At 44.0% G+C, this 26517-nt stretch overlaps 1 protein-coding gene across 3 annotated transcripts in view; it reads left to right on the forward strand.

Annotated features, from left to right (window-relative positions):
• Positions 1 to 26517, forward strand: part of NGEF (neuronal guanine nucleotide exchange factor) — a 216452-nt gene that overhangs the window by 12931 nt on the left and 177004 nt on the right. For all 3 annotated transcript variants that reach the window (XM_063915726.1, XM_063915727.1, XM_063915728.1), the window contains exon 2: positions 22960 to 23279. In XM_063915726.1, the coding sequence (XP_063771796.1) occupies positions 23024 to 23279 (256 nt within the window). In that variant the 5' untranslated portion in view covers positions 22960 to 23023. The remainder of the gene's footprint in view (positions 1 to 22959; positions 23280 to 26517) is intronic.

The raw sequence follows: 26517 nt of genomic DNA on the forward strand, positions 1-26517 counted from the left end.
GGTGTAGTATGGTATGCCGGCGGTCGGGCTCCCGGCGACCAGCATACCGGCGCCGGGAGCCCGACTGCCGGCATACCGACAGTGTGGTGAGCGCAAATGAGCCCCTTGCGGGCTCGCTGCGGGCAAGGTGGCGTGCTACACGCGCCACGCTATTTTATTCTCCCTCCAGGGGGGTCGTGGACCCCCACGAGGGAGAATAAGTGTCGGTATGCCGGCTGTCGGGATTCCGGCGCCGGTATACTGTGCGCCGGGATCCCGACAGCCGGCATACTGAAGACCAACCAAATAACACACCACTGTGTAGTGTAGTGTAATGTGAATTGGTACTATTATATAGCCATGCCCCTTCCCCATGAAGCCACACCCCTATTTTGGGGCACTGTCCCTATTTTAAATATGGTAAGGGGGTCACCAATTCACTTTCTGGCACAGGGCACCAAAATGTCTGGTTACAGCTCTGATGCTAGCATTACCCTATAGAAGCCTGTCAGATCCCTCCCAGCATCCCCCTTGACTGCCACGTCACTCTACACATGTGCAGATGGACTCCTGGGCCCGATACCCGGAAGTCCAGTGACTGGCGCTCATCGCAAAGGACAGCTCTTATCAGGAGAGCTGTCTTTTGCTGTATGAATCGCGTATGTTAGTGAATATGTGATTAGTACCACTGTGACGCCGATACGATGTGTGGCGGAATGTTCCGCCTTCTTAGTGCACCCTGTCCCCGATGTTTTGCCACGGGTAATTGATTACCCCCCATGGTGTGATACAACTGTAAATCCCTCTATTTACTAACAAATGGGTCATTCCACATCAGATCACCTCCAAAAAAAAATCATTGTCCACCACCCATCTCGGATTTTTACAAAAAAAATTTAGTTAAGAGAGGATGTCAAAACAACTATTTCTGCCAAATTTCTTAACTGTCTGACAATTAGTTGATTACATATTGATTTTTAAAATTTATAAAATAATTTACTAATCGCGGCTTCTTAATCCAGTTTATTTGAAGTATCACTGGTGTCTATTAAGGGATCACCACAAAATTTGGACCTCTTAGGTAACTTTTCCTCCCAAATCCAAAAATCCAAACCAAATCACTTTATCTGCCTCATGTTTGTTTTGACATCCTCTCTTAACTAAAAAAAAATATCGTAGAAATCTGAGATGGGTGGTGGACACCCCTGGTTGAACTGACATGGAATGACCCAAACATTACATGGCAATATAGATTGGCTTTGATAAACGAGCTACTAGTAACATTAACAATATATATATATATATATATATATATATATATATATATATATGTAGTGTGGGTATCGGCGTCACTCAGCAGACTTGTATGGTAGTTTAAAAGATGCCTTTATTTACACCTACGTTTCGGGCATACACCCGTCGTCAGGGCAGGACTCACAAACATTAAACAAGCACAGTACAAAATATATACACCCAAGACAACACTGAATTAAAACATAAGTGTGCTCACCTGCTTTAGCAGTGTCCGGCTCCACCAGGTCCACGCGTCTATGAAAGCCGTCGCGGAGCTCTGACGTCACCCCACCCTGCCGAGCAGGTCAGCCCCTGGTTACACAGTTGCTACAACAACTCTTCACATTAAAAACGGATCTCAGTACTAAGCATGAATACATCCTGCTGCCACATACTGCTGCATACTGACCATGTCTTAAGTCACATAATGCAAATACTACATAACTCATACAGTGCTATGCAATACTGATATTATTAAAGAATTAGATTTATATATATTTGCAGCATTTTGGAAACTATATATGGAGTGGATTATAGATAACATTGGAGCCCCAATGTTTCGTTTAAGCCCCTAGGGGCTATGGTGTCCAATATGAAAATCCACTTGCTCTCACGTTGTAAAAGCATTTTAGCCCTATCTCCTCCACGCCTTGGTGCCGGTACATGATCTATTATGATGGATCTCAATGAAGCTACACTATGTTTCAGCTTCAAGCAGTGTCGTGCGACCGGTTGGTCACTACGGCCTGATTCTAACGCTTGCCTAATGGACATCCTATGCATGGCCATCCGTTCACGGAACTGGCGCTGGGTTTTCCCCACATAGGATAGTCCACAAGGACATGTCAACATGTAAACTATATATGTTGTAGTACATGTGACAGGAAATTTAATCTGACATTTTTTGCCAGTGTGTGGGTGATTGAATGTGCTATTAGCTGTCAATGAGCTGCACGTTGTGCAGCCCAGACACCTGTAACATCCTGGCTTACGTGTCAAAAAGTGAGCTGGGCGCTCGTTATCCATGCCTGTGATATCCAACTTGACTAATTTATCTTTCAGGTTTTTATTGCGCATGTAACTAGGCATTAAACGAGTGTTTTTAAATCTAGGGAGGTCCTTATCTGAATTGATCATAGGCCACCACTGCTTGGCTTTCCTGGTCAAATCATTACTATATGTGGTGTACCTGTTAACCCATGGAATAACAGTGTTGGGCAAATCTTTTTTAACTTTCGGGGTCAATAAGGCTTCCCGTGACAATCCCATCACTTTTTGTTTGTGCTTAGCTAATTCCCTCTTGTCATAACCCCGTTCGTGGAATCTTTGTATCATCTGATCCAAAGCCGGCTCCACTTGTAACGGGTCTGATGTTATGCGCTTTGCTCTCAATAATTGGGAATAAGGTAAGCTTTTACGTAAAGGTAGGGGGTGGAAACTTTCATTACGTAACAAGTTGTTTCTATCAGTGCTTTTTCTGTATAAGCTAGTCTGAATCTGCTGGTTACTTAACTGTATATTCACATCTAGATACTGTATACTGTCCTTACTGATGTTAAATGTGAGTTTAGCCGGACCTCCCTAGATTTAAAAACACTCGTTTAATGCCTAGTTACATGCGCAATATATATAGTTTACATGTTGACATGTCCTTGTGGACTATCCTATGTGGGGAAAACCCAGCGCCAGTTCCGTGAACGGATGGCCATGCATAGGATGTCCATTAGGCAAGCGTTAGAATCAGGCCGTAGTGACCAACCGGTCGCACGACACTGCTTGAAGCTGAAACATAGTGTAGCTTCATTGAGATCCATCATAATAGATCATGTACCGGCACCAAGGCGTGGAGGAGATAGGGCTAAAATGCTTTTACAACGTGAGAGCAAGTGGATTTTCATATTGGACACCATAGCCCCTAGGGGCTTAAACGAAACATTGGGGCTCCAATGTTATCTATAATCCACTCCATATATAGTTTCCAAAATGCTGCAAATATATATAAATCTAATTCTTTAATAATATCAGTATTGCATAGCACTGTATGAGTTATGTAGTATTTGCATTATGTGACTTAAGACATGGTCAGTATGCAGCAGTATGTGGCAGCAGGATGTATTCATGCTTAGTACTGAGATCCGTTTTTAATGTGAAGAGTTGTTGTAGCAACTGTGTAACCAGGGGCTGACCTGCTCGGCAGGGTGGGGTGACGTCAGAGCTCCGCGACGGCTTTCATAGACGCGTGGACCTGGTGGAGCCGGACACTGCTGAAGCAGGTGAGCACACTTATGTTTTAATTCAGTGTTGTCTTGGGTGTATATATTTTGTACTGTGCTTGTTTAATGTTTGTGAGTCCTGCCCTGACGACGGGTGTATGCCCGAAACGTAGGTGTAAATAAAGGCATCTTTTAAACTACCATACAAGTCTGCTGAGTGACGCCGATACCCACACTACATGTACGGAGCGTGCAAGCTCACGGTTGGCACCGCAGCAAGTTACACCAGACCCCACCAGGAGTGCCGGACATCTGGGACATTATAAGGTACCTTTTGAAACTAGCACACGCATATGCTATTGGATTCAAAGGTTCAGTCAAGGCACCCAGGGCACTATATGCACTAAAGGCAGGACATGGATTATTCATTGTGTGCATGTTTTTTACTGAAGTACTGTCGGATCACAGTATAAAGGTGTTAGCAGTACTACCGTCTGTTACAAGCCGCGGCAATACATATATACCATGGCTACTGCTGCAGCAGATTTGGAACAGATACAAGACTTGTCCTACTTGGAGGCCAAGGAGTCCTTTAGCTTTTCTGATGCTGAAGCTGAGGCTATCCTCTATAAAGAAGGCCTGGAGGATGACCCGCATTCAGCAGACCCAGAGTTATTATTCAAGCACTGGTTGAGGCTGAAGCAAAAAGAATGCGATTTTCTGTATCATGGGATAAGCTTATCTGATTATTATAAAAATAAGCATATACCGAGGGGTTTTAGAATCCACAACATGCCGACTATCGGCAGATATAATACAGCGTTTTGCAGGAGGTGGATCTCTATATTGAATAAGTGCTCAATGGACCTATTACTATTAGTAATAGAGGAATCCACGAGGGAGTTAGGAGTGATTAAACAAAAAATCACCGTCTTTGAAGAGACCAATAAGACCATCCTATTGGAAGGAGATGATGGAGCATGGCGCACCAAATTAACCACACAAATGGACCGATACAAAAAAGACCTGATAGCCTTCAAAAAAGAAAAACTCCAGAAAGTCCAGCAAGACTATGAGTTGAGACGGGTATATCCATGGCTGTCTAGCAACAGCTTCAATAGAGACAGACCTAATTACCCCAGGAGACGGGGCAATTACACTAAATATAGTAACACAGGTGAATCTAGTACATCACAGAGCGACACTGATAATCAGGCCACATCTGAAGCCTCTCACCCTTTGGGGTTACAAACACGATCCACACTATATGCTCCCCCAACCAGAGGAAGAGGCCGACGAGGCGGTCGCGGCAGAACGAGAGGATCTTCAACAAGACCTCCAAGACCCCCAAGAAAGTAGAACACCTAGTGTTCAACCTGTCATCAGCCACACTAACGACTACAGAAACTCAAGTTTTATCCAAAGGCTTATCATTTGTGCCTTCGACTAGAATGGATCCCTTCCAATGGAAATTGGACACATATCGCCTAAATAGATCACTACGTGTCAAGGATTACGTCTCACGAGCACCACCTGAGAACTATAAAAGCAATAAGAGTGATGACATCCCGCACCAACTATCCAGGATCCTACCTAGGTCAAGATTTGATCCCCCTAACCACAATCCGTCTATTAGAACCTTTACCAGGCTAATGGAAACCGAGGGATTCAATATGGCCAAACGAACTGACTACCATAACAATATGTCAAGAGAGGAATGTCTGGCGGTGGAAGCTTTAAGTAAACGCAAGGACATAATAATACGGCCGGCGGACAAAGGCGGCGCTGTGGTGGTTCAAGACCTTGTGGATTATAAAAAGGAGTGTGATAGACAACTGCAGGATATAACCACATATCAACATTTAGTTGGTGATCCAACTTATAGATATAAGGCTGAATTAGATAACATCCTGAATCAGGCAAAGGTTAATTCTGTAATTTCACCAGTTCTATGCGGGGCCCTGACAGTCGAACACCCCATAACACCATTATTTTATGTTGTACCTAAAATACATAAAGGTCTGAATCCTCCCCCGGGCCGCCCAATAGTGTCGTCATGTGGGTCATTATACCAACCAGTATCCATTTACATTGACTCCCTGATCAATCCTTGTATACAAGGAATTCCATCATATCTTAAGGATACGAATATGTTGTTAACATCCCTACGTGATTTACAGAGTGTCCCAGAACAGTCATTACTGTGTAGTGTGGATGTGACGAGCCTGTACACCTGCATACCGCATGATGCAGGTGTACAGGCAGTCAGGGAATTGATTGTTGATAACCCTAGGTATCAGGGGCCAGATGTTAATTTTGTGCTGCAACTGTTGACGTTAATTCTTACCAGAAATTATTTCCTCCACAATGGTCAGTATTACTTGCAAAGCTCTGGGTGTGCGATGGGGTCCTCAGTGGCCCCATCGTACGCTAATGCCTTTATGTATATGGTAGAGAAACATCTGTTCAATATAGAAGGCATAATCAACCCGAAAGTTCTGCTATATCGAAGGTTCATTGATGACCTGTTGATTATTTGGATAGGCACGGAAGCAGAAATAATACATCTATTAGAATCCCATAATGCCTCTTCCAGTCCGGCTAAACTCACATTTAACATCAGTAAGGACAGTATACAGTATCTAGATGTGAATATACAGTTAAGTAACCAGCAGATTCAGACTAGCTTATACAGAAAAAGCACTGATAGAAACAACTTGTTACGTAATGAAAGTGTCCACCCCCTACCTTTACGTAAAAGCTTACCTTATTCCCAATTATTGAGAGCAAAGCGCATAACATCAGACCCGTTACAAGTGGAGCCGGCTTTGGATCAGATGATACAAAGATTCCACGAACGGGGTTATGACAAGAGGGAATTAGCTAAGCACAAACAAAAAGTGATGGGATTGTCACGGGAAGCCTTATTGACCCCGAAAGTTAAAAAAGATTTGCCCAACACTGTTATTCCATGGGTTAACAGGTACACCACATATAGTAATGATTTGACCAGGAAAGCCAAGCAGTGGTGGCCTATGATCAATTCAGATAAGGACCTCCCTAGATTTAAAAACACTCGTTTAATGCCTAGTTACATGCGCAATAAAAACCTGAAAGATAAATTAGTCAAGTTGGATATCACAGGCATGGATAACGAGCGCCCAGCTCACTTTTTGACACGTAAGCCAGGATGTTACAGGTGTCTGGGCTGCACAACGTGCAGCTCATTGACAGCTAATAGCACATTCAATCACCCACACACTGGCAAAAAATGTCAGATTAAATTTCCTGTCACATGTACTACAACATATATAGTTTACATGTTGACATGTCCTTGTGGACTATCCTATGTGGGGAAAACCCAGCGCCAGTTCCGTGAACGGATGGCCATGCATAGGATGTCCATTAGGCAAGCGTTAGAATCAGGCCGTAGTGACCAACCGGTCGCACGACACTGCTTGAAGCTGAAACATAGTGTAGCTTCATTGAGATCCATCATAATAGATCATGTACCGGCACCAAGGCGTGGAGGAGATAGGGCTAAAATGCTTTTACAACGTGAGAGCAAGTGGATTTTCATATTGGACACCATAGCCCCTAGGGGCTTAAACGAAACATTGGGGCTCCAATGTTATCTATAATCCACTCCATATATAGTTTCCAAAATGCTGCAAATATATATAAATCTAATTCTTTAATAATATCAGTATTGCATAGCACTGTATGAGTTATGTAGTATTTGCATTATGTGACTTAAGACATGGTCAGTATGCAGCAGTATGTGGCAGCAGGATGTATTCATGCTTAGTACTGAGATCCGTTTTTAATGTGAAGAGTTGTTGTAGCAACTGTGTAACCAGGGGCTGACCTGCTCGGCAGGGTGGGGTGACGTCAGAGCTCCGCGACGGCTTTCATAGACGCGTGGACCTGGTGGAGCCGGACACTGCTGAAGCAGGTGAGCACACTTATGTTTTAATTCAGTGTTGTCTTGGGTGTATATATTTTGTACTGTGCTTGTTTAATGTTTGTGAGTCCTGCCCTGACGACGGGTGTATGCCCGAAACGTAGGTGTAAATAAAGGCATCTTTTAAACTACCATACAAGTCTGCTGAGTGACGCCGATACCCACACTACATGTACGGAGCGTGCAAGCTCACGGTTGGCACCGCAGCAAGTTACACCAGACCCCACCAGGAGTGCCGGACATCTGGGACATTATATATATATATATATATACTGATACACGCCTGACTGCCGGATTTGCAGTTATATACAAAAGAGAGAGAGATTGTGTGTGTGTCCTTATATAGAGTATAAGTGTGTGTGAAAGTTGCCTGAACATTTTCTTACACACAACAGCTTTCCTCTCCAACAATACCGATGAATGACACTGTAACCATCCTTTTCACAGCTTGAAATTGCTGATAGCATAGAACACTAGTTTGCCGTGAGCAACACAGTAAATATACAGGGCCTTATTCAGAATTCGGGTGGGTACACACTTGCACGATGTTGGCACAACAAATCGTCTACATCGCGCAGTGTGTATGCACTATTGCACAATCCTGCTGACTGCATGCAATATCTTCTGGGCGTCCCTGCTTGCGACCTGATGAAGTAAAATGAAGGACAGAATAAGATTTGTTTCATGGTTCATTACATAAAGGCTGGTGTGTACTGACAATCTGGCATGTTGTGGGACATAGGGAAATCGTTCTGACCTTCCAACTGGCAGTTGTCCTAATGTGTACACACCCTTGCGGCTTATTCTGCTGCAATTTACCCCTTTTTTATTTTGTGTGTATGTGAGGCTTTTCACACTACTCTTCTGTTTTCAGCTGCAAATGTGACTTGTAACTCATCATGTCCAGGACCCTGGTACAGGGACCTGTAGGCACAGATAGGGGCTTGCAGACGCACTTAAAGTACAATGTGGGCATGTAGTCACAATAAAATGTGGGCCTGGGTGCTGTATGGGGGGCTTGACAAACACAGGGTAGTGGCCATGCCCTCTCTTTAAAAAAATGTAGTCAAAATAATATGCTTTGCAGTGGTATGAGCTGGAGAGGCGAACACTCTATCTCCTCCACGGCTGGCCTAGACCTCTGCTGGGTACTGCAGACAAGCACAGGGACAAGGAAATTAGTACCCACCCTACCATACTCTCCACACCACTGATCAGCTCTATAGGAAATTAAGGGAGGGACATTTACTAAGCAGTGATAAGAGCGGAGAAGTGAGCCAGTGGAGAAGTTGCCCCATCAACCAATCAGCAGCTCTGTATAATTTTATAGTATGCAAATTATAGATGTTACTTCAGTGCTGATTGGTTGCCTTGGGCAACTTCTCCACTGGCTCAATTCTCTGCTTTTATCGCTGCTTAGTAAATGTCCCCCTAAGTAATTATTTTGATTTAACATATAAGGTATGCTTGCTGCTATGGATTGATAATTCTGCTATGCTCCTGCTCTAATTGTTTTTTTTCTAAAATACCACCATGTTCCACACAGTTCATTTACCTCCACAATAACAGCTCTGTTAAAGGCCTTCCATTAAAGGGAATCATGGCCATAGGGGGATAACAAAATGTTTATTGAGCCCATAGCAACATTTTGTACAGGCCCCCCTGCTTACTTTGGTTACTATGACAACAGCCACGGCCTGAACACTAGAGCAAGCTTCAGTAGGTCAGCAGAAATTTGCCGGATAGCCTCTGAAACCACCCATTTGATCACACAAAGAGCCCCTAAGGGGGCTGCTATTTGTGAAATGTATCATTCCGGAGCTTGTAACAATTCACTATCAGCATCTTTACATGGCATTAACCATTGTTAGCCATTGTAGCCTATGCACTACAGATCACACAATTTACCAGGACAGGAATCCATAGGATGCTTCCTCAGCAATGGCCTTTGGCACATGAGTGGTTTTATGACTGCTCATGCATGATATTGTGGTTTGCCCCTCGAAGCAAACAGTAAAGTGATCAGTTTACTTTTACACTTTGCAAAGAGTGGCTCCAACAAGAAATTATAATGATATGGTTTAAAACCTGATAATCCTATGTCCTTAATGTTTTAGTCCAGACTGACTCGATACCATGGGCCCAATTTGAATGCAAATGTGATAAGTCTTTTTTACCTAAATACACAATGTAAAAATGTTTAGCAATATCCTCTACAGTGGCCAGCTTGCTAAATATGACAGCATAGCAGCCCACTACAAATTTATTGGAGCTGCTTTGCGGTTGGTAGTGGAGGGGCCACAGCACATATTGGAGATATCTGCTACGGTCCCTTGTTAAATCTTGGTGATCCTTATTATTTGCAGGTACCCCTAAAAAAAAAAGAAAAACTCACAAATTTTCTTTAATAAACATGCCACTATATGAGGTTTGCATGTACATAAACATTTCTGCTTGTACATAAACATTTGATATGTACTCTTTAATCCAGAGATCCGCTGTGCCAATATTCATGCAATTGTATATATAGGGAAGTGGGGAGATCTTTGTAGATGGTTCTTTTATAAAAAAAAAAAGATTAAAATTAAATTTACTGCAGTGCCACGGTGATGTCATACTGTAGGTCCAAGTGCATAGATTGATTGTTTAACGAATATTGTCTGAGCCCAGAAATTGGCTAAAGCGCAATTAGTAGAATGATGTTCACGAGTTACACAGGGTGGGCTATGTTTGTTATAAATCTTATAAAACATGTTATTCAGCACAGTCTGCAGAAGTTTTCAGACAGGAAGAGGGTTACGGCAAAGTATTTGAAGCATGCCAGTCGGAATACTGAGCATTAAATTCTTTCCTTGTTGCTTTTAGAATTTACTGTGCATGATGTTCTTGGTTTCAGATCCACAAATTATGCACAAAACTGCACAAACATAACTGCGCCAACACGTTTTACTGTACCCTGTGTACTATGTGGTTGCTCTAGAATAATTTGCAGATTATAAAATAAGGTCACTATTTCCAAATTACAGCCATTAAAGGTATATAAAGTATGTTGTAGTTTTGGTAATTGGATGTAACAATATAATGCAAGCATGACTTATAGATTACAATTCAAATACATTTTAAATATACCAGCATATTAAAAAGTAAATATTAAGCGAAAGCCATGAAACGTCTTGGCCATCCATGTTACAAATTGCAGACTGAGCACATAAAGTGGCAATAATTTAAAAGGCAAAATAAATTGTTGTTCTGTAGTTTAAATTATTGTTTGGGTTAAATTGCCAAAAATGCGCCACTTCCTTGGTCAACACAAAACAACAAACTATGGTGGTCATTCCGAGTTGATCGCTAGGTGCATTCGTTCACTGTGCAGCGATGAGGCAAAAAATTGGCACTTCTGGGCATGTGTATGTGGCGCAATGCGCACGCGCAACGCACTATTACAACAAATTATGTAGTTTCACACAGGCTCTAGCAAAGCTTTTCAGTCGCACTGCTGGCCGCAGAGTGATTGACATCAAGTGGGCGTTTCTGGGTGTCAACTGACCGTTTTCAGGGAGTGTTCGGAAAAACGCAGGCATGCCAGCAAAAACACAGGCGTGGCTGGGCGAACGCAGGGCGTGTTTGTGACGTCAAAACAGAAACTGAACAGTCTGAAGTGATCGCAAGTGCTGAGTAGGTCTGAAGCTACTCTGAAACTGCACAAAAAATTTTTGTAGCCGCTCTGCGATCCTTTCGTTCGCACTTCTGCTAAGCTAAAATACACTCCCAGTGGGAGGCGGCATAGCGTTTGCACGGCTGCTAAAAACTGCTAGCGAGCGATCAACACGGAATGACCACCTATGGGGGTCATTCCTAGTTGATCGTAACTGTGCTAAATTTAGCACAGCTACGATCATGAACTCAGACATGCGGGGGGACGCCCAGCACAAGGCAGTGCTGCCGCCCCCCCACAGAAGTGCAAAGACATTGCACAGCGGCGATGCCTTTGTACTTCAAGAGTATCTCCCGACCAGCGCAGCTTTAGCGTGCTGGCCGGGAGCTACTCTTCGCTCCCTGGCCCGCAGTGGCGGTGTGTGACGTCACGCAGCCGCTGCGGGCCACTCCCCGCACGGTCTGGCCACGCCTGCATTGGCCGGACCACGCCCACGAAACGGCGGCCAAATGCCGCCGTTTCGCCCCCTCCCGCCCATCGATCGCCTCTGCCTGTCAATCATGCATGCGCAGTTCTGACCCGATCGCTATGCTGCGAAAAACTGCAGCGTGCGATCGGGTCAGAATGACCCCCTATGTGCCTAACTCAGACTTGATCGTAGCAGCAAATCTGTTAGCAGATGGGCAAAACCATGGCCCTCATTCCGAGTTGATCGCTAGCTACCTTTGTTCGCAGCGCAGCAATCAGGCAAAAAAACGGCAATTCTGCTCATGCGTATGGGGCGCACTGCGCACGCGCGTCGTACTTTCACAAAAGCCGATGTAGTTTTACACATGCTCTAGCGACGCTTTTCAGTCGCACTGCTGACCACAGAGTGATTGACAGGAAGTGGGTGTTTCTGGGTGGTAACTGACCGTTTTCGGGGAGTGTGTGAAAAAACGCAGGCGTGCCAGATAAAAACGCAGGAGTGGCTGGGGAAACGCAGGAGTGGCTGGCCGAACGCAGGGCGTGTTCATGACGTCAAAACAGGAACTAAGTGATTGCAAGCTAGGAGTAGGTCTCGAGCTACTCTGAAACTGCACAATCTTTTTTATAGCAGCACTGCGATCCTTTCGTTCGCACTTCTGCTAAGCTAAGATACACTCCCAGAGCGCGGCGGCCTAGCGTTTGCACTGCTGCTAAAAGCAGCTTGCGAGCGAACAACTCGGAATGAGGGCCCATGTGCACTGCAGGGAAGGGCAGATATAACATGTGCAGAGAGAGTTAGGTTTGGGTGTGGTGTGTTCAAACTGAAATCTAAATTGCAGTGTAAAAATAAAGCAGCCAGTATTTACCCTGCACAGAAACAAAATAACCCACCCAAATCTAACTCTCTCTGCAAATGTTATATCTGCCCCCCCTGCAGTGCACATGGTTTTGCCCAACTGCTAACAAATTTGCTGCTGCGATCAGTTCTGAATTACCCCACGTGTAAGTAGTATGTGTATCTGTTGACTGGCAGCAAGAGAATGATAAACAGCATAATACAGAGCTGGATGTCCATATACAGTAAAGTTGAAAAGTGTACAGTGTGTGTGTTTTTAATACGCATCTAACAAGACTAGATACTTGCGTACTCTACCAGAAAGTCTCTGTAACTTGGCAGGGCCCACCATAGCTCTGACAGAGTGGTCAATTCAAGCATATACTGTACACTTACCGATCGGCCCCTCAATGTGTCCGCCTCACATCACAGCCTGGTGGGCATTTCAATTTGACTGTCCAGTTGTGATATCAGCCACCACAATAAGTGTATGGGCAGGCGGCGGACGCGATATGTCTGTGAGGGATATCGTTTATATACACCCCCAACACACTAGCGATACATCGCCTAGTGTACCCACCATTAGCCTCCCTGGTGACGCTTCTGAGTAAATGTTGATGATCACTTAATGCAACAATAGAAAATCTATCTCATTGCTCCATATTAGACACATTTTCTATTTTCTGAAGCAACGGGCACAAAGAAAACTAGTTCATCTTGTTTCATGCATTTGGCACCTTCATAATTCTAGATGTAAGCACTGTCAACATTGGGCAGATTAAATAGATTAAGGTGAACTTCCTTTCAACCACATTCATTACTGCACCCACTTTGTCCTGTACGCTCCTCAGCACTACAAGACAAAGTGGTCTATGGGGGGTCATTCCGAGTTGATCGCTCGCTGACGTTTTTCGCAGTGCAGCGGTCAGATAAAAAATGGCAAAACTGCGCATGTGTATGCACCGCAATGCGCACGTGCGTCATACAGGTACAAACAGCATCGTTGCTGTGCAATGCTTCTTTCAACGCACACTTGCAAAGCGAAAAATACACTCTCCCGTGGGCGGCGACTATGCGTTTGCACCGCTGCAAAAAGTAGCTAGCCAGCGATCAACTCGGAATGAGGGCCAATGTCTTAAGCCTGGCCGAAGCATGGCGAGTGAATGGAGCACAGCAAGAGGATGCAGTACACTAATGGAGCTTGTTTGTGGCAGAAAAATGACAACCTCACAAAAAACCTTTTGACCCTGTCGACCTAATGCATGTCTACCATTAGTGGTCGACTTATTGACTGTAGACCTTTTTAGTGTAGATCTAATTTCCCGCACCCGGATCATGTCGCCTTACCGAGCACTTCCTATCTCAATCTGTGGCGTTTAACTTCAGATAAAAAGTTCTTGTTAGCAGTGTTAGCTTGTGAGCAGCGCCTTCTTATCTATGTGTTGGTTAATACAGATTATCTATTATGCTGAGTCTTCCCAATTATAAAACACTGTGTGCTGGTGCTATTTAAATGCTAATGATGTTCATCATAGTTTGCTACCAAATGAAATAAATTGTAACCGTACAGTATAAATAAGTCTCCAAAGTCAGGCATGACATATCACATGGTGGGTGGGCACAGTTGGAAGGCTACCTCTTGCTCACAATATATTACAAGGCAAACAGACCCCTTAATCTTTATATAGTGGCAGTCCATTACAAAAGTAGCCACACGCTCCCTCTATTGAGAAATAGAGAAATCATACTGTGAAATTCCAGTCAGGGTAAATCTGTTGAGTTGATTATGTTATCAATATACCCGAGAAAGGGCACTGTTAGCAGCCTGTGGTGAAAATTAGAAATGTATGACATAACATGTCACTCCTACCGGCTGCAACGCACACATTTACTGACGAGCTATAACCAAGCAGGCAGTTGGGAATCCAGAAGTGACAATTGTGCATTCATGCAAGGCAGTCTTTGTTATCTAATGATGCACCCCCTGACAAGAGACATCTATTTTAGAAGTAAGGGAAAAAAAGGAAGTTTATGAGTACATACTGGATTTGTCTCATGTTTAGTTCCCTATAGATATTAATACATTTAGGGCCTGATGCTGAAATTGTTGCACGTTGGACATAATGGTAGCATATTTATTATTTACACGCATATGCTCAGTTACATGTATCGCAATATGCGCCCTGGTCTGCCCATGTAGCATACGCACCAGGTTTATGCCATATGCACAAAGAAAAGTAGTAAGTGCAAGAAACATTTTGGTAACACTTGGGTTTTATTTTATTTTTTAGCACAAAATAGATTTGCTTCTAAGCTAGAAATAATGCAGCAGTTATAATATTTCATGTTACATAAAATCTGCACAAATCAGCAAACAATATAACTAAAATACCTTCCCACAATCCTATAATCTATACATACCAGTGAAGAGAGCACCTGTAAATTACAAAGTGTCAAATTCGTAATCATCCAGACAGAAGAAGTTACATAGTTCTAGCGACATCTTCACTATCAGTCACGTGTATTTGCACAGCCCACAGGCACCCACAGCAGAGACTGTCAGACATGTCCGCTCCCCCCCGTGTGGGCCAGCACCTATTCACAACTACTGTACTTGGCCTACATTAGACCACAACTACCCTCCCCTGCCCCGCCTCTACAGGCACAAGCAGGCACAGAGGCATTATTACTGGGGGGAGATCATGCCAAACAAATCCTATTGACTTTTTTGATAATAGATCGGGTAGGGGGGCGTAGACGTAGCATATCTAGACTTTAGTAAGCCATTTGACACGGTCCCACATCACAGACTGCTAAATAAACGTGAAAGCGTGGGATTGGATTATAAAATAATGGTATGGATCAGAACCTGGGTAGAATACAGGGGCTAATTCAGACCTGATCACTGCTGCGCACAGGTCTGAACTGCACATGTGCCAGCGCAGCAATGCGCCGGCGCATGCCAGACAGCCGACGCATGCCAGACAGCCTAATTGACAGGCAGAGGCGGTCGCTGGGCGGGAGTGGGTGGGCTGGCAGCAGTCGGCCGCCAATTAGGGGGCATGGTCTGGGCAATTCAGGCGTGCCCGGACCATTGGGGGGGCAGACCGTGGTGGCTGCATGACGTCACACGCAGCCGCTGTGACCCGGGCAGCGGCAAGTAGCTCCCTGCCAGCACGCAGGAGCTGCGCTGGCTGGGAGCTACTCTTCCGGTACAAAAGCATTGCCGCTGTGCGATGCTTTTGTACTTGTGCGGGGGGGGGGTTGGGCCTGCCATGTGGGACAGACAAGCCCTGTGCTGGGCGTCCCCCCACATGTCTGAAGACTGATCGTAGATGTGCTAAATTTAGCACATCTACGATCATGTCTGAATTAGGCCCACAGAGTAGTAGTAAATTGAGTGCATTGTAAGGAGGGAAATGTTACCAGTGGAGTACCCCAGTGATCTGCAAATGGACCAGTGCTCTTTAGTATCATCATTGGTGACACTGCAAACGGTATTGAAGGGAAAGTATGTCTTTTTGCAAAAATACAAATATATGCAACAGGGTAGACACACCAGGGCCAAAATTTACTAATATTCGTGTTTTAGCCGTTTTTAAGGGTGTTTGAACTCGAATGGTATCGGGTGCATTTTACTGCAACTTTTTGAATCCTGATACGGCCATTCACTAAGCGACCGAGTTTTCCACATTCGTTTTTTCCGATGTCGATGTGATTCGTAATGTCAGGTAGTGTTTTACGGGAGTGATTAGTAAAACACTGCCTGACAAAACACAAGGAATCCCGGCCGGATCTGTGAGATCCGTGCAGGGCTTCATTGTGCACCTTTTTTTAAAAAAATTAAGTGTTAAAAATCAAGAAAAAAATTGCGTGGGGTCCCCCACTCCTAAGCACAACCAGCCTCGGGCTCTTTGAGCCGGTCCTGGTTGCAAAAATATGGGGGGGAAATTGACAGGGGCTCCCCCATATTTTAACAACCAGCACCGGGCTCTGCGCCTGGTCCTGGTGCCAAAAATACGGGGGACAAAAAGCATAGGGTCCCCCCCATCCAAGGGCTGCGGATGGGGGGCTGATAGCCTTGTGAAAAAAATAGAATATTGTTTTTTGTAGCAGTACTACAAGTCCCAGCAAGCCTCCCCCGCAAGCTGGTACTTGGAGAACCACAAGTACCAGCATGCGGTGGAAAAACGGGCCCGCTGGTACCTGTAGTACTACCACAAAAAAAATACCCAAATAAAAACAGAACTCACACACCACGACGTGGCACTCCCTGATTGGCTGAAGGGACTCTCTGTGACAGGAGTCAGGAGGGGTCCTGGCAGTCGGGGAAAGGGGTCCCATGTGTAAACATGGGACCCTTCTCAGTGCGTGGTTCGGGTTTTTCGGTTTGTTTTTTTGCCAAGTACGTGGATTACAAGCTCAGAAGAGGACCGATCTACACTGGATTTTTGTGAGTATAATTTTATTTTCAGGTAACCCATGGATTCTACTTGGAGAAGTGGACCGACCCTCGTGTGAACATAGGTAAGTATGTGTGAATGTAGGTGTGCATGTATGTAATAAAGTTGCGCTTTCAAGGTGTGTGAGTTTTGTTTTTATTTGGGTATTTTTTTGTAGTAGTACTACAGGTACCAGCGGGCCCGTTTTTCCACCGCATGCTGGTACTTGTGGTTCTCCAAGTACCAGCTTGCGGGGGAGGCTTGCTGGGACTTGTAGTACTGCTACAAAAAACAATATTCTATTTTTTTCACAAGGCTATCAGCCCCCCATCCGCAGCCCTTGGATGGGGGGGACAGCCTCGGGCTTCACCCCTGGCCCTTGGGTGGCTGGAGGGGGGGACCCCTTGATTTAAGGGGTTCCCACTCCTCCAGGGTACCCCTGCCAGGGGTGACTAGTTAGTGATTTAATGCCAGGGCCGCAGGGACCTATATAAAAGTGTCCCCCGGCTGTGGCATTATCTCTCTGACTAGTGGAGCCCGGTGCTGGTTCCAAAAATATGGGGGACCCCTACGCTTTTTGTCCCCCGTATTTTTGGGACCAGGCGCAGAGCCCGGTGCTGGTTGTTAAAATATGGGGGAACCCCTGTCAATTTTTCCCCCATATTTTTGCAACCAGGACCGGCTCAAAGAGCCCGAGGCTGGTTATGCTTAGGAGGGGGGACCCCACGCAAAATTTTTCCCCAGTTTTTACATTAAACAGACCCTTTCCCATAGATAACCATGCACAGATCTCACTGATCCGTGCATGGTTATCCAAACTCGACTGGAAAAAGCAGGTCTATTTTTTTGCTGCTTTTTTTAACGATTCGCAAAAAAATACACCCACACTTGAGCACTCAGAGACTAACACCAAAATACGAATGAATAGTGAATACCCGTGTTGTAGGAAATAACAGCCGCGTTTGACCGATGGTCTATTCATTCGTATTTCTGAACTTTGTCATTCAAACCATTATGAATAGTCCAAACACTGCCGAGATTTGTGCTTAGTGAATTCCCGTGTTGGGACTTAGAAAAAAAAACACAAATCGGGACAAACACAATTTTTTAGTAAATTTTGGCCCAGGAGAGGTAAAACAAATGATTGAGGATCTAGGTAGACTTGAGGAATGGCCAAAAATGTGGCATCTACTGTTTAATGCGAATAAATGCAGAGTCATGTACTTGAGTCTCAAAAACCTAAAGGCTAAATATAGTATCAAGGGTACTATGGCCCTCATTCTGACCTGATCGCACGCAGCAACTTTTTGATAGACGCCGCCTATGTGGGAGTGGATTTTTGCATAGCAAGGCTGCGATCGCTTGTGCAGCCATGCTATGCAAAAAAAAGTTTTGTGCACAAAAGGAGTAGGTCTGGACTTACTTACCTGGTGTGATCACTTCAGCGTCTCAGGTCCCGAAATTGACGTCAGACATCCGCCCACCAAACGCCTCGACATGCCTGCGTTCGGAAATCCACTCCCCGAAAATGGTCAGTTGACGCCCGGATCCACCTTCCAACTGTCAATCTTCTTACGGTCGCCGCTGCGACCACTTTCTTCGCTGGAAGCATCGTTGCCCGGCGACGGCCGTCGCTGGGCAATGACGCGCCTGCGCATTGTGGCCGCAGTGCATGCGCAGTTCCGACCCAATCGCACAGCTGTGAAAAAGTGCTGCGTACGATCGGGTTGGAATGACCCCCTAAAATTGAAACTACTGAGGAGGAAAGGGATTTAGATGTCACTATTTCAAGTGACTTAAAGGCAACCAATGCAGCAAAGCAATAAGAAAGGCAAGTCAGATGCTTGGTTGCATAGGGAGATGAATCAGTAGCAGGAAAAACAAAATAATAAGTATTATCTGGAATAATGTGTTCGGTTCTGGAGGCCATATCTCCAGAAGGATATAAATCTATTAGAGAGCATACAAAGAAGGGCAGCTAAAATGGTGTTTGGTCTACATTACAAATTTTACCCGGAAACACTAAAAGTACTTAACATGTATAGTTTGGAGCAGAGAAGGAAAAGGAGGACATGATAGAAACTTTCAAATATACCAAGGGTTTTACTAAGGTACAGGAGGAAGACATTCTTCAAAGGAAGAGAAGTATTAGAACACAAGGACATGCGCTGAGACTAGAGGAATTTAAGTGGGTGTGGTATGGAGGGTCGAGAAGAGTTAGGTCGACAGTGTATAGGTCGACCAATATTGGTAGACAGTAAGTAGGTTGACAGGGAGTCTAGGTCGACATGTACTAGGTCGACATAACATAATGTTGACATGAGTTTTTTCACTTTTTTTGGTGTCATTTTCTCCGTACAGTGACCAGGAATCCCAATTAGTGCACCACAATAGTGGTTGACCTAGACACTGTCGACCTAAGTCTTGTCGACCTAAAGACCGGATACCGTTTAGGTTCCGGATGAAATTTAAGGAAAAATTACTTCACAGAAAGGGTAGTGGCTAGATGGAATAGCCTCCCATCAGACGTGGTTGAGGCTTTCAGTAGAGTAATTTAAACATGATTGTAATAGACATAAGGATATCCTTACAAATAATTAAGGATCAAATAGGGTTGAGGTTACCAAAAAGTTAAAAAAGGGGCAAATTAGTGGTTCTTATTTGCCATCAAATTCTATGTTTCTGTGTTTAAGTGTTGATACGTGAAACCTAGCATATGTGTGCTGCTATTGTGGGCATGCACAGAACAAATTTGAAGATGTTATGTGCATATTATATTCATCATCAGGCCTTTATATATAGTCTCTGTGAAAAGTGCAATTAAATATATTAATTCCATTTATAGAAATCTCTTTATAACACTGTCCTTGCTATTATGCCAGTTTTCAGTTTGGTTTTAAGCAGGTGTTATAAAGAAGAGTACTATTATTAAAAATACTACTAGTATTGTAAAAATTGTAGGCAGGCTTGTATGGCTTTGAGCAATAAAGTAAGGAAGCATCCCTAGAACAATGAAGAACTCTTGTTTAAGTCAATTTTACATAACGGGATACTTTGCTGTTACTTAGTTTGCATAGTAACAGCATTCGGACATGCTACGTTCTTCTGAGAAATCCTCACCTGTTTAGCAACAATCTACTGTAAAGCTATCAAACTTGAACAATAGGTTAACCATTGGTGCCATGTCAAACTGTGGAAACTTGTAGCTGCGTATACTGTATATTTTTTATGACTGATTAAACGTGTATTTTTTCTTTTGTATGAGCAACTGGTGTCCTTAGAAACTGGTTCAGAACTTAATGATGTGAATTATGGCACTTTCCCTGTTCCTGAATTATGTCTCCCATGGGGGGTAATTCTGAGTTGATCGCAGCAGGAACTTTGTTAGCAATTGGGCAAAACCATGTGCACTGCAGGGGAGGCAGATATAACATGTGCAGAGAGAGTTAGATTTGGGTGGGGTGTGTTCAATCTGCAATCTAAATTGCAGTGTAAAAATAAAGCAGCCAGTATTTACCCTGCACAGAAACAAAATAACCCACCCAAATCTAATGCTCTCTGCAAATGTTATATCTGCCCCCCACCCCCCCCCCCTGCAGTGCACATGGTTTTGCCCAATTGCTAAAAAATGTCCTGCTGCGATCAACTTGGAATTACCCCCATGATCAAGAATGGAGTTACATACTCACATAACGTTTGGTACCAGAAGCTGTGTCTCATGCACTAGCCAGACCTTTATAATATACATCCCTACACAGTTCATCACTCCTCACCTAAGCTTACATCACTGAAATTTCTCCTATTCCCTTACGTCATTACTTTTTACTGTTGTAATAGAATAATGGTAACATAAGCGTCATGTAGGGAAAGTGCACATTCTCAAATTCTGATACCCTTAATTATAACTGTGGTCCAGATCATGATGCCCAGCTAGCTGTAATGCTTTGTGTAAGGATTTAAAGCTCAAAGAATTCAGAGCGCCAGACGGTTTAAATCTGCGCATGCGTCCAAGATGCACTGTGGAGGCGTCCCAATGTTTGCAGAGATCTGATTTGCATTCTGATCAATGCAACTCCAATAGTTGTTCCTGAGTTGGGGGGGGGGGGGGGGTAGGTGGCTTCTGTCTGCGGGCATGTTGGAGGTGTGCCGGTGCCAGGAAAATGCAGTTCCGCAGGCAGGGTCAGACTGGCCCATAGGGGTATAGGGGAAACCCCCGGTGGGCCCTACTGCCCCCAACCCCCCCTAGGGAAGAGGTTCCAGACTGTGCACTTGAATTATACATTATGCATATGTTCCATTATAATGCACAGGACTATGGTGTATTTTCTATCATGCATTGCTGTTATTAATTTGCTACATTATCATGCATGCACTAGCAATATTGACTGTATATATATATCAAGGGCCCCAGCCCATGCAGTCGCTAATGGTTAGCAATGTGGTGGCTGGCCACACCCCTATGCATGGGCCCCTACCACTGCATTCCCCCGGTAGGCCCTTCATGCCCCAGTCCGACACTGTCCACAGGCATGTATCGGTGGACACTCTGAGCAACCATCTAATGTCCGATGGTGTGGCCAATGTACATTTGATGGTGTATCTATTTGCACACCACAGCAGGTTAGAGCCGTAACTGCTGGATGTCTCAGTAGACAGCCTACTGGGTGTAGCATTAGTATAAATGTGCTGTGGCGGCAAAAGTCACAGCCACTACTGCAACATCCAGCCCTATGTTGTTTTGCAGTATTTCAAATGAAATATAGAGCTATCCTCCAACTATATAAAGTGTATAGAAGAATAAGCTATAATGCAGCCTGTGATAGTTTAGTGGGCACAGTGACAAGCTTCAGAGTAATGAAACAAACTTTCATTTGGGTAAATCTGCATTTTCACATAGACATAATCAGGTCCGTCTTAACAGCAGTGTAGGCCCCTGGGCACAGCAATGCACTGGGCCCCCTACCTATCCTCCAGCGGTAGGGGTGAGGGGGTGCTATCAGCGGCAGCTTTGATGTCCCGCGGGCAGTAGGGATGTTCTATCTTCCGCTCAGCAGTATTTCTGGAGCAGTAATTTCTGCTAATTACTCTTTTACTTCACAGATGGGGCTAAACTGTAGAGGGGGTATTGGGCTGAATGAAGAAGCCCTGGTACATGACTTCCAGGGTGGTAGGGGGTGTTTAATATTTTGGGGATGGAGGGATGGATAGTGGAGTGGGCTTAATATTTATAATTTTCCAGTGGGAGGGCAGCTTGCAGATATCTCAAGTTCCTGAAAATATTTTTCTTAGCTTTAATGTGATAAAAAAAACTAGAGAGTCCCACCTTTCAGAAGGTTCTAGTGACTTGGGGATCAGAGGTCAGGAGCCAGAGCAATTCACCAACGAAAATCTAAAACGGCATATTAGGCATGTGGAGCTGGAGCAGGGACCAGCTGCTTGAAGGCTGATATCTTTGGTTCTTGGCATAGTAGAGACAAGCTGCCAGTGTCCACCAAAATGGGAGAGTCACGGCTTTAGGATTATATACTCAGAAAAACTTTAAGACAGAACTTAAGATATCTGGCTGGAAAGCGCAATTAACAGGCTTGAATGGGGACCACTGCTTTCAAGCCGGATATCTCCGATTCCCTATGGCCGATTTTCAAAAATCTGGTACCCCTGGAAAGAGGAGATCCTCAGCTATCAGCATAGGGCCCTTATACTCCTGGGGCCCTTGGACAAGAGCCCATTGAGCCCATATGAAAAGACGGCCCTGGACATAATAGTTCTATCATAACTCAGCTCATAGATGAAGCAGAAACTGTAGGCAATTAATCAATAGACTTTAGAGTTTCTTCAAGCAGTTTGCACAGATAATATGTCTGGCTGGTTAGATGTTGTGTCTGCTGTACAGGCTGCAGGGCTGTTCTAGAGCAGCAGATGATGACTAGCTAACGTGACCGGTCACGACCCAATGGTGTCATATAGGCACATGACAAATTGTGAACAGTGCTTGTCTTTCTTTTATTTTATTATACTACTTATATCCAGCTTGTGGGGTTTTTAAAATGCTAAAGACTTGTATATGTCCTTTTATTAAAAAAAATTGTACTTTTGCTTTACATCCACAGTGACGATATAATATGAAATGAAGACAGATCACCAGTTTCTAGCATCTTGAGGTGAGGTGGAGAGATGAGGCGTTTCGTTAGAGAACCAGAAAGCGTAATGGCACTTGGCACGCGGACCTCAACACAGGTCTTTGGAGTGAGACAGAACCAAGTCCCAGAGGAAGGGGACGGAGATGAAGAACACATGGAGGGCTGCGAGCAGCCCCGTTACATCCCTATCCGTAGGCACTCTCGTTTTTACACATCAATGAGAGCACGGAAGCATAGGAAAGACAGGCAGAGCAGTAGAGACGGCATGGAAATACAGACACAGAATTCTGGTAAGTGGAAACTTGATGGCATCTCAGAGTCCGGTATATGTGTGGCATCAGTTCTCAACACTTGAATGCCTTGGTTAATCATGTGTTTCAGGTAAACTGACTAACCTGCTTGATAAACCCTTGCTGAATTCAGATCTATTATCTTTCATTAACTCTTTCCCACCATGAAATGTTAAGAAATATCACAATTAGCAGTGTCACTCTGCAGACCACACTGATACACATCACATCTGTGATGGCAGCTGCTTGCTTCCCACCATAACTAGACAGCCTGGGGGTCCATAAAATGTATTGGGGCAGATGTATTAAGCCTGGAGAAGGCATAAAGAAGTGATAAAGCTGTGATAAGTGCAAGGTGACAATGCACCAGCCAATCAGCTCCAATATGTAAATTTGCGGTTATGAGCCAATTGGCTGGTGCGTTATCACCTTGCACCGCTTTATCACTTCTTTATGCCTTCTCCAGGCTTAATACATCTGCCCTATTGTTTGCAGTGTTATGTTATGTAAAAGTAGACACTTAGGGCTTGTTCCTACGCAGTTTATTTGTAATTCTTGAAGACTCTATTTCATACAAAATAATTACTTTTAATGCACTTGTTCATACCAGTGCGTCAGAGAACAGAAGCTTTGATCTTGTTACTAATTTTATCAAGTGAAATTTTCCATTCATCAATCCTGCTAAAAGCATTACTAGTGAACAACAATATGAAGTTGCACTGCCTTATAAGATAGATAATATGTTTACAACAATATATACTGGGATGAATAAAATGATTTTATTAATAATTAAAATAACAAACAGTTATCACTCACATATTGTTAATAAAATATGGTAAAAATATATTGTTTATAACGGAATACATATGTATTCCCGGAGGACGGGATGCTGGCTGTCAGTATCCCGATAGTGGCATCCCGCCCACCAGAATGCCGGAGGTTGGGCGAGTGCTAGGAGTCCCATTACAAGCTTGCTGCGCTCGCCAATTGGATCTATTCCCACTTTATGGGTGTCGTGGACACCCACGAGTGGGAATAGCCCCTGCGAGCAGGTATTCCGGCTGTCGGCATTGACGGCTATCGGGATTCTGGCGTCGGCATCCTGACCGCCGGGATCCTGACAGTCGGCAAATTGATTGCCTCCCTTTATAACAATGATTAGAGCAGTCCCTCACCCATATGGTGTTTATATATACGTAAAGTCCTTTAAAATTCCTGATAGGGGCCTGTTCCTATGAATGCTTCTGATTCCTGTGGAGCTTTATCGTGATTTACTTCAGACAATAGTGTAGGTCTCGTTACTTGGAGTGGATAGTATATAGTCACTGCTAGAGGAATGGCTTCCCAGGTGTATGCAACCAGATGCTTTCAATGCAGTCCTCAGATGTTTGCGGTATCCGTCCACATCAGTATTCCAACGCTCAAGCAATACTAATAGCGAAGACCACAGTATATTGGATCCTCTCGGGTAAATTTAATAAGATGGGAGTTCTATTTAAGATGGGATGTTGCCCATAGCAACCAATCAGATTATACTTCTCATTTATCTAGTACCTTCTAGAAAATAATACCTGAAATCTGATTGGTTGATCTGGGCAACATCCCATCTTAAATAGAACTCCCATCTTAGTAAATTTACCCCTATGTATCAGTTTAGAAGCTGATCCAGGCCGTTCAGGTGCAGCTTAAAATTCCACAGGGTAGGTATAGATAGGTACAACAATGTGTTTCACTGCTCTGGGTTAGCAGCTTTTTCAGGGTCGACCTTGAAAAACCTATATTGCCTATATATTCTTTTTTGCCATCCTGGGTAATGTGACGGAATACATACTGTATCCCGGTGGTCGGGATGCCAGCAGTCACATGACCGAGAGCGGCATTCTGCCATTGAAGGTCCCGACATCGGAGGGGGTAAGTAATTCTACCCCCTCTGTCCCCTACCCTAATTTTGACCCTCGGGGTGGTGGCAGCTAGGGCTAACCCTCCCCCTAGTGCCTAACCCTAACCCCCACCTCCCTCGGGCCCTACCCCATACCCCAATACTCACCTTCAGGCTGTCAGATGTTGGTGATCCGTCACCGCTCTCCAGAGCCAGGATGCTAAACGCATACCAATGTAGCAATATAGGGCCTAATTCAGAGTTGATCACAGCAGCATATTTGTTAGCAGTTGGGCAAAACCATGTGCACTGCAGGGGGGGGGGGGGGGGGGCAGATATAACATTTGCAGAGAGCGTTAGATTTGGGTGTGGTGTGTTCAAACTGCAATCTAAATTGCAGTGTAAAAATAAAGCAGCCAGTATTTACCCTGCACAGAAACAAAATACCTACCCAAATCTAACTCTCTCTACAAATGTTATATCTGCCCCCCCTGCAGTGCACATGGTTTTGCCCAACTGCTAACAAATTTGCTGCTGCGATCATCTCTGAATTACCCCCCATAGAACGAATCCCTATAGCCAGCAAAAGCACCCATTGCTAAACATTCACCATGAACGCATAACTCATTTCAAAATTAACAATTTTTACAACATCTACCTTTTCTGGGAAATGATAAGCTCGCTGAAAGGCTGGTACTGTAATAATTGCACAGAGAGCAAAAACAACTGTATGATAATGGAAGTACAATATTTACATGAGTAAAATAAATTGGTGAAAAACCTATGTATGGTATAGTGCTAACATGGACGTTGATTTAAGTCAGTGACTGGATAAATGAAACGTGCATTAAACAGAAATATGTGATTTGAGCAAACTGAGCTGTGTCAAGGAAAGATAATTAATAGCCTTTCTTAAATAAAAATTGAATTCATGTTTATTCCCACATACAACAAAAATTTAAAGCTTTATTTATTTATTTATAGAATTTGTTCCTTTCATTGGCCAATGGTTTTTAATTAGGTTTTTCTAGGTGTTTAAATTGAGACAACAGGTTTTTTTTTTATTGCTGCAACAGGAAAACATTGTTATCAATGCTTCCTTATAAAAAGGTCCCTCAGTGTAGATGAACAGTTAATGAGCAAGGCTAATTTTGGGCAGTAATGACTTTGAAATTTATATCTAAATAAAATAATATACATTAATTTGGGAGAATGTTTGAGGTGCTCTAAATCCATCTAATTTGCTGCTTTCCTATGAACTTATAGTGTTGGGCAGGACATAGGTCCTGATTAATTCCCGATCGCTGCTGTGCGTTTTCGCACAGCGGGCAATCAGGTAATAAATGCATATGCATATGC

The sequence above is a fragment of the Pseudophryne corroboree genome, chromosome 4 (assembly GCF_028390025.1).
Source record: "Pseudophryne corroboree isolate aPseCor3 chromosome 4, aPseCor3.hap2, whole genome shotgun sequence".
NCBI classification, from domain to species: Eukaryota; Metazoa; Chordata; class Amphibia; order Anura; family Myobatrachidae; genus Pseudophryne; species Pseudophryne corroboree.